The following is a 12298-nucleotide window of genomic DNA, read 5'->3' as shown; positions in this document are numbered from 1 at the left end:
GGCAACAGTAGTGAGGTTGGCCCAGGATCGGGCAGTGTTTCATTTTGCTGTGCATAAGGTTGCTATGGGTCAGTACACAACAATAAGTGTCAGGTTCACTTTTGTTCTCACCTTGGTATCTATGTTCTTGTTCAGCTGAACCTTTCTTTAGAATAGGAACAAATACGCATGTCTTTCAGTTGGTTGGCTAGGTAACTGCCTTCCAAGTTTCTTGACATACACTAGTGAGTATTTCCAGTGTTGTGTCAGTTTGTCGAAACATTTCCTTTGGTATTTCGTCAGTTCCTTTAGCCTTTCTTTCCCCTAATGCCTGCAGTGCAGTTGGGATTTCTTCCATCAAAACCATCAGTTCTTGATTATGTGCTTACTCCTGAAGTGTTCCAGTGTCAACCAATTTTTTTTTTTTTTCTGTTGTTAAGTGCCGTCAAGTCAATTCCGACCCATAGTGACCCTGTATAGGGTTTCCGAGGAGCAGTTGGTGAGCTTGAACCGCTAGCCTTGCTTGTAGTTCAAACGGCTTTGCAATCTGGTGCATTAACCCACTGTGCCACACCAGGACTCCTAAATATTCCTTCTACCTTCTTTCTTTTAATGCTTCCTGTATAATTCAATATTTTGCCTATTGAATCCTTCAGTAGTTAGTACATTGGAGCTTTGACTTTTCTTCAGTTCTTTCAGCTTTTGTTTTCGAACTCCAGGACTTTGCACATTTCATTATAATACTTGGTGTTTTCAAGCTGTTCTTTGAAATTTTCTGCTCAGCTCTTTTACTTCAATCCACTTTAACTACTCTAGATTCAACAGCAAATTTCAGAGTCTCTTCTGACATCCTCTTTGTTCTTTTATTTCCTGTCTCTTCATTGACCTTTTGCTTCTCTTTAATGTATGATGTTCTTAATGCCTTTCCATAACTCCTCTTGTCTTCAGATAATATTGTTCAGTATATCCAGTCTGTTCTTGAGATTGTCTTTAAATTCCATTGTGATATACTCATGAAGGAAAGGCCTGGAGTTCTGCTTTTGAAAAAAAAAAAAAACAGTCTTCAAAACCATGTGAAGAAGTTTATTCTGCACACATTGGGTTGCCATGAGTTAGAATTGACTCAACAGGCAACTTTAAAAAAAAGTTTTTATTAGGAATTGAGTGATAGTTTACATGGGATAACATCGGTTTTACACTCATTGTTTCATTGCAATGATTACAGTCTCCTCTGTGCATCATCATTCGGCAGTATTTGTTTCTATCCACTCTGGGGTGTTTTTTTGGATTGTGCACAAAAACACTCAGGAATATATGTAATCAATTAAACAACCAAAGGGCACATTCTGCAGACCTGCATCCTGGCTGCCAGCACACAGCCTTTCTCTTTCCATGAGTCTAGAGTCCTCAGCTGCTCTGTTTCTCCATGCCTTAATCTCCATCTCTGGTGTTGCTGCTTCTCTGGGTAAGGTTCCCACATTCCACTCATAGTCTTTTTTCCCTTGATGGTCCTAGGGCCATCTGTTTTTGGACTGTAAGATTAGCTATTCCCCCGTTTTTGTTATAAAACTTATACCTTTATAGTTGTGACAGTTGTAATTAGTCTTGATAACAGTTACTCACTATTGAATTATAAGAATCTTACCTCCATTTCTTTTCACCAGACCCGTCTAGACAAAATGAATACTATTCTGTGGGGATTCACAAACCCCCACCACACACTCTGAAATTAAACTCCCTCTTGAAAACTTGTAAGCCAATCACTTAGTGCCTTTATTAACCACACATCTCCCCACCCCTCTCGCCCCCATTTTAGGTAGACAATGTCTAACTTCAACAGGCAACTTTTAACAAAAGAAAAATTAATAATGTAAATATCTCCATCGTTATATGAATGTCATTTATTGGTGGAGTAATAAAAATTAGTAATCTATAGAATTAAAAATGAGAAAACCCATTGAGATGTATGTTAAATTACTAGGTATTTTCTGCCCTCAAAAATCAACATTCTTAAATTTCTTGAGGGTACTGTAGTGTGTAAGTGTAACTGTACTTAATTAATAGATCTAGTAGTACTTAACCGTATTATGTAGTAAAAGAAAAACTGCTGAATACTAAAAGAATTATAAAGTGAATGCTTGGAAAGGAAGGCAAGGTGGGCATCTTAAATTTCTTCCTTACCATTAAGATGTTTTCATATGCTTTTGAAAAAGAAAGAATATTTTACAAACACTCTTTTTAGTTACTGTAGAGTTTTCTTTCACGGTATACAAGGGTAAGTCATACACACACACTTTTTTTCCAGGGAGAAAGTGTTTAAACATGTCTCTGTGATGAGTGAATAGCCTCAGCAAGTTGTTTCAGTAATACATTTGTCTTAGTCTCCTTAGGGCGTCTGTAAAAAATAAAAAAGCCCAGTCAAAACAGTGTCTTTTGAGAAGATCCACTGGGCCAGTTGAATTCAAGGTAGTGAGGTCAGCTCAGAAGGTAATGATGTTTCTTTTTCATAGATTTTTAAAATTCTTGAAGGGTAATCTTGATTTTTTTTTGTGTGTGTGTGTGTGTAATAGGACAATCCTAGGGGCTCATTAAGTTGTGGAAAAGTTTAGGATTTGTGCTGAGGAATTTTTTTCCATAGTAGCATTGTACCTGTTCCTTCTTTAAGGGTCATAATAGCTGTCCTAAGAGAATTTCATTGGGAAACCTTGCCCATCCACCCTCAGTACTGATTGTGCCCCTCTTAGACTTCTTTTTGTTCCCCAAGCTTGAAGAACATTGAAAAGGAATGTGATCTGAATCCCATGAAAATGCCCAAACTGCCGTTTTGATATGATACAAATTGAAGAATGCTGAATTTTTCTGTGAAGAATTAGATGGAAACAGTGCCTTCAGACGTGTACAGACTTTAAAATTAAAGATATGTTGAGAAATAACAGCTTCACATTTTGATACTTTAATAAATTTTCTGTGATTTTATAGCAGTACTTTTTGACTTAGCCTCCTATTTCAACTGTGGTTGGCAGAAGTAATCTACTATGGGGTGTAAACAGTAAAGCTGCTTAGGTGTGCATGCAGCTTAGGGTAGATGTGGAATGCCAGTTGAAAGAAAAGGGATTTGTTTGTTTAAGTTTCAAAGACTAACTGAGTTTTTCTTCCCCTTCCCCCTTTTAGGTTTTGTAGGATCACATTAACAAAAAAAGCACCATGGAGTTTTATGAGTCAACATATTTTATTGTCCTTATTCCTTCAATAGTTATTACAGCAATTTTCCTCTTTTTCTGGCTTTTCATGAAAGAAACATTATATGATGAAGTTCTTGCAAAACAGAAAAGAGAACAAAAGGTTATTCCTACAAAAACAGATAAGAAGAAAGCAGAAAAGAAAAAAAATAAAAAGAAAGAAATCCAGAATGGGAATCTCCCTGAATCTGATTCTGAGAGTGTATCCCGGGACTTCAAATTAGCTGATGCCTTGGCTGTCGAAGATGAGCAAGTTGTGCCTGTTCCTTTGAACGTGGGTGAACCACCAAGTAGTGTCAGGGAAAGAAAGAAGAAGGAAAAGAAGCACAAACCTATGCTTGAAGAACAGGTCATCAGAGAAAGTGATTCATCAAAGATGCCTGGCAAAAAAGTAGAACCTGTCCCACTTACTAAGCAGCCAACCCTCCCATCTGAAGCAGCTGCCTCAAAGAAAAAACCAGCGCAGAAGAAGTCTAAAAACGGAAATGGTATTGTAATTTATTTAACTTCATCATGTGATTGTGTTTGTTTTAAAAACTTCAGGGGGTTGAAATTCTGAAACATTGTTAGTTGTACACACAAAATGTTAATGCTGAGTCTGAAACCAAGATCACTACACTTTTTACTTTGTTTACTTGAATTAGCATTAGCTGGTACTAGAAATAATTAGTATTGATTATTAAACAACATTTAAAACTGAACCACGTATAACAAATATGGAAAAAGATCTTTATTGGCAGTGTACAAAAGCTACCTTTTGAACTGTTTCTCTAAAACCATAAAGGACGAGAAATATCAGCAAGTAGGAACTTTTATGTTTACTTTAACTAACACTTTCTAATTAATATGGTAGACATTAAAGATAACAAAGAAACCACATACTGTTTATTGCTCTTGATTGAGTCATATTTTTTCTACTAAAAAATTATTATGGTAAAATATATACTCATTGCATCAGATCTATTCCTATTCATTGTGAAGTGCCGTCTAGTTGGTTCCGACCCATAGCAACCCTGTGTAGCGTTTCCAAGGAGCACCTCGTGAGCTTTAACCACCGAATTTGTGGTTCAAATCCACTTTGCAGACCAGTGCATTGGCCCACAGCACCACACCGGATACTGCTTATTGCCCTCGACTAATTAATTTTTTTTCCTACCTAAAAAATTATTATGGTAAAATATATACTCATTGCCATCTGGTTGGTTTGTACTCATAGTGACCCTTTAACAGATTTTTTGAGGCTGAAAGTCTTTATAAGAGAAGACGACTTCATTCTTTTTCTCTGTGGAGTGGCTAGTGTGAGCTACTGAACTTAAGGTAATGGTCCAGTGCTTCTCCTAAAGTGCAACTAGGGTCCCTTGGTAAAAATAATACGTTGTTGTTGTTAAGTGCTGTTGCATTGGTTGTGACCCATAGCGACCCTGTATAGGGTTTCCATGGAGCAGCTGGTGAGTTTAAATGACCAGCCTTGCGGTTCAAACTGATCTTGTAGTCGAGTGGTTAAGCTACAGTGCCACACTCCTGGTAAAATACATGTAACATAAGATTGGCCATTTGACCATTTTTATATGTATAATTTAGTGGCATTAATTGTATTCACAGTGTTGTATGACCGTCATCACTACTTTATTTCCAAAAGTTTTTTATTATCCCAAACAGAAACTTTCTCCCCATTAATCAATAAATCCCCATGCCTCTCTTCTCTAATCTGTGCTCTATTTTTATGCATTTGCCTGCTCTAATTAATTCATATTAATGGGATTATACAATATTTGTTCTTTAGTATCTGGCTCCTTTTCATTTATCATAATGTTCTCAGGATATAGCCTTTCTGTGGCATGCATTAGGACTTCATTTCTTTTTATGTCTAAATATTATTCCATAGCTTGGATATACCACATTTTGTTCATCCGTTCCTCTGTGAATGGGCACTTAGGTTTTTTCCTTCTTTTGAATATGATGCATAATGCCATTGTGAACATTAGTTTACACATACCTGTTTGAGTCTGTGCTTTCAGGTCTTTTGGAAATGCTAGGTCATGTGGTAACTCTAGAGAAGAAAAGAAAGAAACAACCAAACAAAAAGAAAGCAATCCAGAATGGGAATCTCCATGAATCTGATTCTGAGAGCATACCCTGGAACTATAAATTACCTTCAGAGCTCTAGCAGCATAGTGGTTACGAGTTGGGCTGATAACCTCCAGGTTAGCAATTTAAAACTACCAGCTGTTCCATAGGAGGAAGATGAGGCTTTCTGCTCCTGTAAAGATTTACAGCCTCAGAAACCCTGTACAGGGTCATTATGAGTAGGAACGGACTCGACAGGACATAACTAACCAACATCAACCATGGTAATTCTGGAGTCCTGATGTAGTGCTATGGGATAAAGCAATGGACTGTGAGGTCAGTTTGAACCATAAGGTCAGTGGTTCAAACTCACCAGCTGCTCCTTGGAAACCCTACACAGGGTTCTTATGAGTATGACCTGTTATGACAGCATGTAACAACAACGCTTATTCTATCTTTTAACTTTTTGTGGGCCACAAACTTTTCCTCGTTGAATCTTTCTTCAAACATTGTATAAAGGTTTTGTGCTAGACAATATGCTAGGTACAAGTAAAACTAGCAAAGGAAAGACACACACTATTTATAGTGTGTATAACGTATAATTTGTGTACAAATATATTAGGTTATTATAATTAAGTTTAGTATAATTTTATTTGTGATGTTAATGATATTGTTCAATGACTTCTGCATGTCACTGAGTCATTTCTCTTTGGAATGGGCACAGATATGAGTCTCTGACAATCATTTGGCCAGGTAGCTGTCTTCCAAATTTCTTGACATAGATGAGTGACTGCCGCCAATGCTGCCTCAGTTTGCTGAAAGATTTCAATTTGAATTCCATCCATTCCCTGAGTGTTATCCTTTATCAATGCCTTCAGTTCACCGTTAACTTCTTCCTCAGTACTATTTATTGGGTCTTGATCATCAGGCTACCTCTTGAAATCGTTGAATATCGACTATTTCTTTTTGTACAGTGACTCTGTGTATTCCTCCCATCTTCTTTTGATGCTTTCTGCATCATTCAGTATTTTGTGCGTAGTTGTTGTTGTTAGTGCTGTTGAGTTAGTTCCAACCCACGGTGACCCTGTTTAGGGTTTCCAAGGAGTGCCTGGTGAGCTTGAACCGCTGACCTTGCAGTTCAAACCAGCCTTGTAGTCCAGCGCATTAACCCACAACACCACACCAGGAGTCCATAGCATCCTTCAATATTTGCAAATTGAGGCTTTGATTTTTTCCTTAAGTTCTTTCAGCTTGAGAAATGCTGAGCATGTTCTTCCCTTTTGGTTTTCTAACTCCAGGTCTTTGGAAGTAGTGTTCTAAAATATTAGTGGTAAAGCATTCTAGAAATTATTACTACTGTATTTTTTCTGGTGTGTTCACTGTGCAATAATTATTTTTAATACAGATGACCAGGATAAAAAAGTGGAAACTCCCATGGTACCTTCAAAAAAGCAAGAATTATTACCTCTCCATCAAGACACTAAACAAGAAAGTGGATCAGGAAAGAAGAAAGTCTCATCAAAGAAACAAAAGACAGAAAATGGTAAAATGTATAGATATGTATTGGATTTAATTCTAGAGATATAAAGTAGGCCTGACATGCTCTTTAGTTCCCAGTTTAGTATATAATGTAACAACTGTTAATATCAATACAACTCCTGGATTGTGCTTTTGTGATGAAAACGTATCTGCAAATTTAAAAAGGATAACAAATTTATAAATACTCTTGTTTTATAAAGAATGCTGTAAATGCCATATAAACTCTGTAGAAGAAAAAAATTCCTGTAATATCTGTACCTTTGAAAGCTGTATTGCTTTTTTACCGACTGTCACTTAAAGATTATTCTTGAGGACAATAGCTAGATCTAGCCTTATCCTCATTTCTCAGTTCTGTTTTTCGAATGAAATTATGATACGGCAAGCAATCAAACATGAGAAAAATATTGCCCCAATAGGCGCTAAAAGATTTGATAAAATTAAAAAATACTGTTGATTTTTAATAAATGCAAAGAACTAGGTATGGACAAAAGTCCATGTAAAAGGTAGGAATAGAGACATTTCCATCTGGGTATCTAATCCACAGACATCACATTTAAGGTTTAAACCTTTCTATTAATACTAGTAGCAAATACGGCTGCTTCCTTTCTCCACTTTTAATATTGTTGTGAAAGTTTTAGCCTATGTACTAAGATGTATCATGGAAATTAGAGTTTATCACAATTAGAAATGAGATGATATCTATAAGGAACAATGACTGATTCTGTACCTAGCAAGTCAAAGAAGCTCTACTAAAAATCATCAGTTGCAATAAGAATTATATTTTCTTTGAATACTAATTAAGTGTGAATGGATTATTAATGAAAAATGGGAGAATAAATGAGAACTAACTGAAAATGTAAAGAATAAGACAATTTCAAATACTATTAGAAATAATATGCTAGACATTTTTCAGTATCTTAAATGTACTGTAATATATTGAACTGATACTGCTTTATCAGAAAAGTTGTTTTGACTTGTTAAGTGATAAAATTATTTGAAAATAATTCTAGTTTTCATTAAGTTTAAGTGTGCTCTCATGCCATTTAATACTGCTTTTAAGAATGTTGAGCAGTTATGATTTTGTTGAATTTAAATTGCAGTATTGGTAGATGAACCCCTTATTCATCCAACTTCGTATATTCCTTTGATGGATAATGCTAATCCAAATCCTGTGGTGGATAAGAGAGAGGTGGTTAATCTGATTAAACCTGACCAAGTTGAAGGGCTTCAGAAAACGGGGGCTAAAAAACTGAAGACTGAAACTGACAAAGGTAATAAAACAAATGTTGTGATTTGTTATAAAAACTATTTTGAGTTATGATGGAATTGAGTACCTTTCGTTTTTGAAACAATTATGCAAAAGACTGGTAAAATTCTTGTAGTGAAAGATTTACTGATAGTCTTCTAGTCCAATCTCAATTTTGTAGACCTGGACTTGGAATTGGACTAGTCCAAGTCCCACAGCTATTGTACTACCGTCTCCTGATAGGTTTCTAGGCAAATTTACAATTGGCCTTTTTAAGATTAGAATATACCTGAATAAACACTCCCCACTCCTTTGGGTCTTAAAGCCCGATGGCTGGCAGTTTCTTTTAAGAAGAAAGCTTTGGTGCTTAACATAGAGCCCTTTGAGAACTGGGATAAATGAGAGAGGTCTTTGATGTATAGATTTTTGAAATGTCAGGATTGCTTTATATGTTTGATCTTTGTAAGATCAGAATTCTTTTTAAAGTTATTTTAGAGATCATTTTTTTATTTGTAGAATTTGTTAATATGTCTCAGAATTTATTACGGTTAAATGAGATCATGTGTGAATATATATCTAGTGCACATAGTATATATTGGATTCTTAAATGTGTGTTTAAAGTAAGGGCCTACTGACATTTTAGTATGCAATTTGTGTAAACTTTCAGTTAAAAGTTAAACTTATAATATAACAAATGAGTTCCATATTGTATTAAAAATGGTGAAGGTAAATACTTTTTTTCTCTTGACTGAAGCATGTATTGTTATTTGATCTGAAATGTAAATCTGTTTTTACTCTTGATTATTGACTTTTTGGGCCAGGAATTCTTAATGCTTACCTTTGCTTACGTTATTGCTTTTGTTTGTAAATTGCTGACTCCTTTTTTTATTTTTTAAAGAAAATGCTGAAGTGAAATTTAAAGATTTTCTTCTGTCCTTGAAGACCATGGTGTTTTCCGAAGATGAAGCCCTTTGTGTTGTAGACCAGCTAAAGGAGAAGTCTGGTGTGATACAGGATGCTTTAAAGAAGGTAAATAATATACTTTTGATTTAGGAACCTATTTGGAAATGTTAATTAGAAGTTTACCAACAAGACTGCTGCTAAAACAGTGAATTATTATCTACTCCCATTCTGCACATACCAAAACAGTGTCACCTGTGAAAGCTGTGGAATTATTTCATATACCCAGACAAATGAATACGCATTTATTCAGCCTAGTTAGATGCCTACTGAGTCATCCGATACTGTGGCAAATGTCAGTTTCTTAAGTAAGATGATTTATATGACTTCTACACCATCTCATGCTTGCCTTAGTTGTACCTTGCTTTGCTCTGCCAGAAAGTCTTGAAGTCAGGGCCAGGTGATTTCTGTATAGCATATATAGATTTTTTTTTTTTTTTTTTGGCTAAAGGTAGCACCGAAGTCCTTAAGAACCTTTTATGTTCCTTATAATGCGAATATGCTCTTATTCTTCTAAAATGATTTGGATGTGAGAGAATCACTGCTGTTTTCACCTTGTTGTTACTGCTAAGTAAGTGCCATGGCAGATTAAATTTAGTGTAAAACAAAGCCACCCCATATTTTATATCTATGTTTTCATACATCTGTTCACTATATTAAGGAGCCCTACTGGACCAACAAGGAGCTCTGGTAGCGTAGTGGTTACAAATCGGACTGTGAACCTTAAGGTCAGCAGTTCGAAACTACCAGCTGTTCCGCGGGAGAAAGATGAGGCTTTCTGCTTCCGTAAAGATTTATGGCCTTGGAAACCCTGTACAGGGTCACTATGAGTTGGAAGCAACTTCACGGCACATAACAACAACAACAACAACTGGATCAACAGGCAGTTGTTCGAACAGAACATGGGGACACTGAATGATTTAAAATTAAGAAAGGTGTGCGACAAGGTGGTATTCTTTCACCATACTTATTCTGCTCCCGTAAAGATTTACAGCCTTGGAAACCCTGTACAGGATTGCTATAGGTCGGAACCGACTCGACGGCACTTAACAACAACAACGTTCAACCTGTATGCTGAGCACATTATCCAAGAAGCTGGGTTATATGATGAAAAACGTGACATCAGGATTGGATGAAGCCTCATTAACAACCTGTGATATGCAGATGATACAACCTTGCTTGCTGAAAGTGAAGAGGACTTAAAACTGATGAAGATGAAAGAGCACAGCCTTCTGTATGGATTACGTCTCAATGTCAAGAAAACAAAAACCCTCACCACTGGACCAATGAACAACATTCTTCTCAATGGAGAAAAGATTGAAGTTGTCAAGGACTTCATCTTGGATCAACTGTCAACACTCATGGAAGCAGCAGTCAAGAAATCAAATGACGTATTGCATTAGGCAAATCTGCTGAGCAAGACCTTTTTAAAGTGATAACAAGCAACACTAGTCTCATACAATGTTTGTCCTTTTGTAATTGACCAATTTCATTGAGCATAATTACCTACAGGTTCATCCATGCTGTGAGATGTTTTGCAGATTCATTGTTATTCAACACTGTGTACTATTCCATTGTGTGTATGTATGTTCCAAAGTTTGTTCATCCATTCTTCTGTTGATGGGCATTTAAGCTGTCTCCATCTTTTTGCTATTTTGAATAGTGTTGCAGTGAACATGTGTTCATATATCTATTTGTGCTAAGATGTGTCTCTTCTAGATAGCATATTAAAGGATCCTGTTCTGTTACTCTGTCTCTTTACTGGTTTGTTTAATCTATTTACATTCAGTGTAGTTACCAATAGGTATAAATGTATTGCAGTCTTTTTACAGTGTGTGTTTTTTTCTTTTATGGTACTGCTGGTTTCTTTGTTCTACATAATTTTCTACACTGAATTCATTTGTCTTGTTTTCAGGTTGATTTCTGTTGTGTTAATGTTTACTAATTCTTTCTGTTTTTTTCTTTTGATCTGAAGGTGTAATAGTTTTCTTTTAGGTTACTCTGTAATTTAATTTTTCCCCCATTTAAAACAATGTTTTATCTTGAAATCTACTTGACTTTTTTTCATTTGGAAGTTTTGTAAGCTCTTTTTGCTTTTTTTTTTTTTTTAAATAATTTATTGTGTTATGTGATACTTTACATGGGAGAACATTAGCTTCACATTGGATCCCATCGTATATTGTTTCCTTGCCATGGTTACAATCCCCTCCATGCATCAGCCACCAACCACAGGGTATACCCCGCAGACCTGCCCCCAGTTGTCAGCACACAGCCCCTCTCCCTCTCAAGGTCCAAAGTCTCCAGCAGCTCCATTCTTTCCACATCGTCATCTCTGCCTCCATCTCTGGCATCACTGCTTCTCTGGGTGGGATTCCCTTCTTGATGGTCCCAGGGACCTCCATTTCTAGACTGTAAAGTTAATCCCTCCCCTCTCTTTACTACAAAATGTCTACCTTTACATTTCCAGCCCTTACAATCAGTACTGATAACAATTATTCACCTTTGTATCTCAAGAGACTTATCTGCATCTCCTTTTCTTGGCCCTACCTAGACAGATTAGATACTACTCAGTAGAGATTCTACCTTGCTCCACGCCCTCTGGATCTAGGTTCCCTCTTGAAAGCTTGCAAGCCAGTCACTTCTTGCCTTTGTAGCCTTACCCCCCGCCCCCCATTCTATGTAGCCAGTGTCCCAGTTGCCCATCCCTGTCTTCTCCGTGTGTGGAGGGAGTGGGAATGATCCTCGCTGTAAAGATTCGTTCCCTCTTTTGGGCTACTGCTTCCATAGGTGTAGGTCAGGTTCATCAAAGTGTATCAGATTATTCTTTTTATTTCTTCTTTCTTCTGGTTGAGCTCTGATCATCCAGCCATTGAAGCCAGGTTAAGTGGGTATTTATCTGCAAATGTGGGTGTACTTATGCATGTGCCCTCTCTTCTTATCAGCTGGACGCTTCACTTTCCACTCTAGTCCTCTATGGCTATGTCACTGACTCTGGGCCCATGCTGCTGTCCAGCCAGGTCTCCAGTTGGGTTCACCGGAGTCTGTTGAACATTGTAGGGCTTAGCTCACAGCTTCATTGCTGCTTTTCCCTCACTTATTGGTGACAAATGTGGTCACCAATCAGAGTGTGTATTCCCATTGGGTCTTAGTCTTAGAAGGAGGTTTGCCCTGAAGGGACCCGACCATTTGCCTTGATGTCTCCTGGGCATGCCACTTGTTTGTTCTTGTAGTAATCAGTCTATCTGCCTGTATTGTATTGTTTTGTATT

At 36.8% G+C, this 12298-nt stretch overlaps 1 protein-coding gene across 1 annotated transcript in view; it reads left to right on the top strand.

Annotated features, from left to right (window-relative positions):
- The first annotated feature begins 3150 nt into the window (after positions 1 to 3150).
- The window catches only part of KTN1 (kinectin 1 (kinesin receptor)), an 88700-nt gene continuing 79552 nt past the window's right edge, over positions 3151 to 12298 (top strand). Inside the window, exons 1-4 of the mRNA XM_006864643.1 lie at positions 3151 to 3706; positions 6691 to 6828; positions 7925 to 8095; positions 8969 to 9099. Of these exons, the coding sequence (XP_006864705.1) occupies positions 3184 to 3706; positions 6691 to 6828; positions 7925 to 8095; positions 8969 to 9099 (963 nt within the window). The 5' untranslated portion in view covers positions 3151 to 3183. The remainder of the gene's footprint in view (positions 3707 to 6690; positions 6829 to 7924; positions 8096 to 8968; positions 9100 to 12298) is intronic.

Source organism: Chrysochloris asiatica, unplaced genomic scaffold, assembly GCF_000296735.1.
Source record: "Chrysochloris asiatica unplaced genomic scaffold, ChrAsi1.0 scaffold00067, whole genome shotgun sequence".
Classification (NCBI taxonomy): domain Eukaryota; kingdom Metazoa; phylum Chordata; class Mammalia; order Afrosoricida; family Chrysochloridae; genus Chrysochloris; species Chrysochloris asiatica.
Note: the sequence above shows the minus strand (reverse complement) of the source record. Positions and strands in the feature narration are given on the sequence as shown.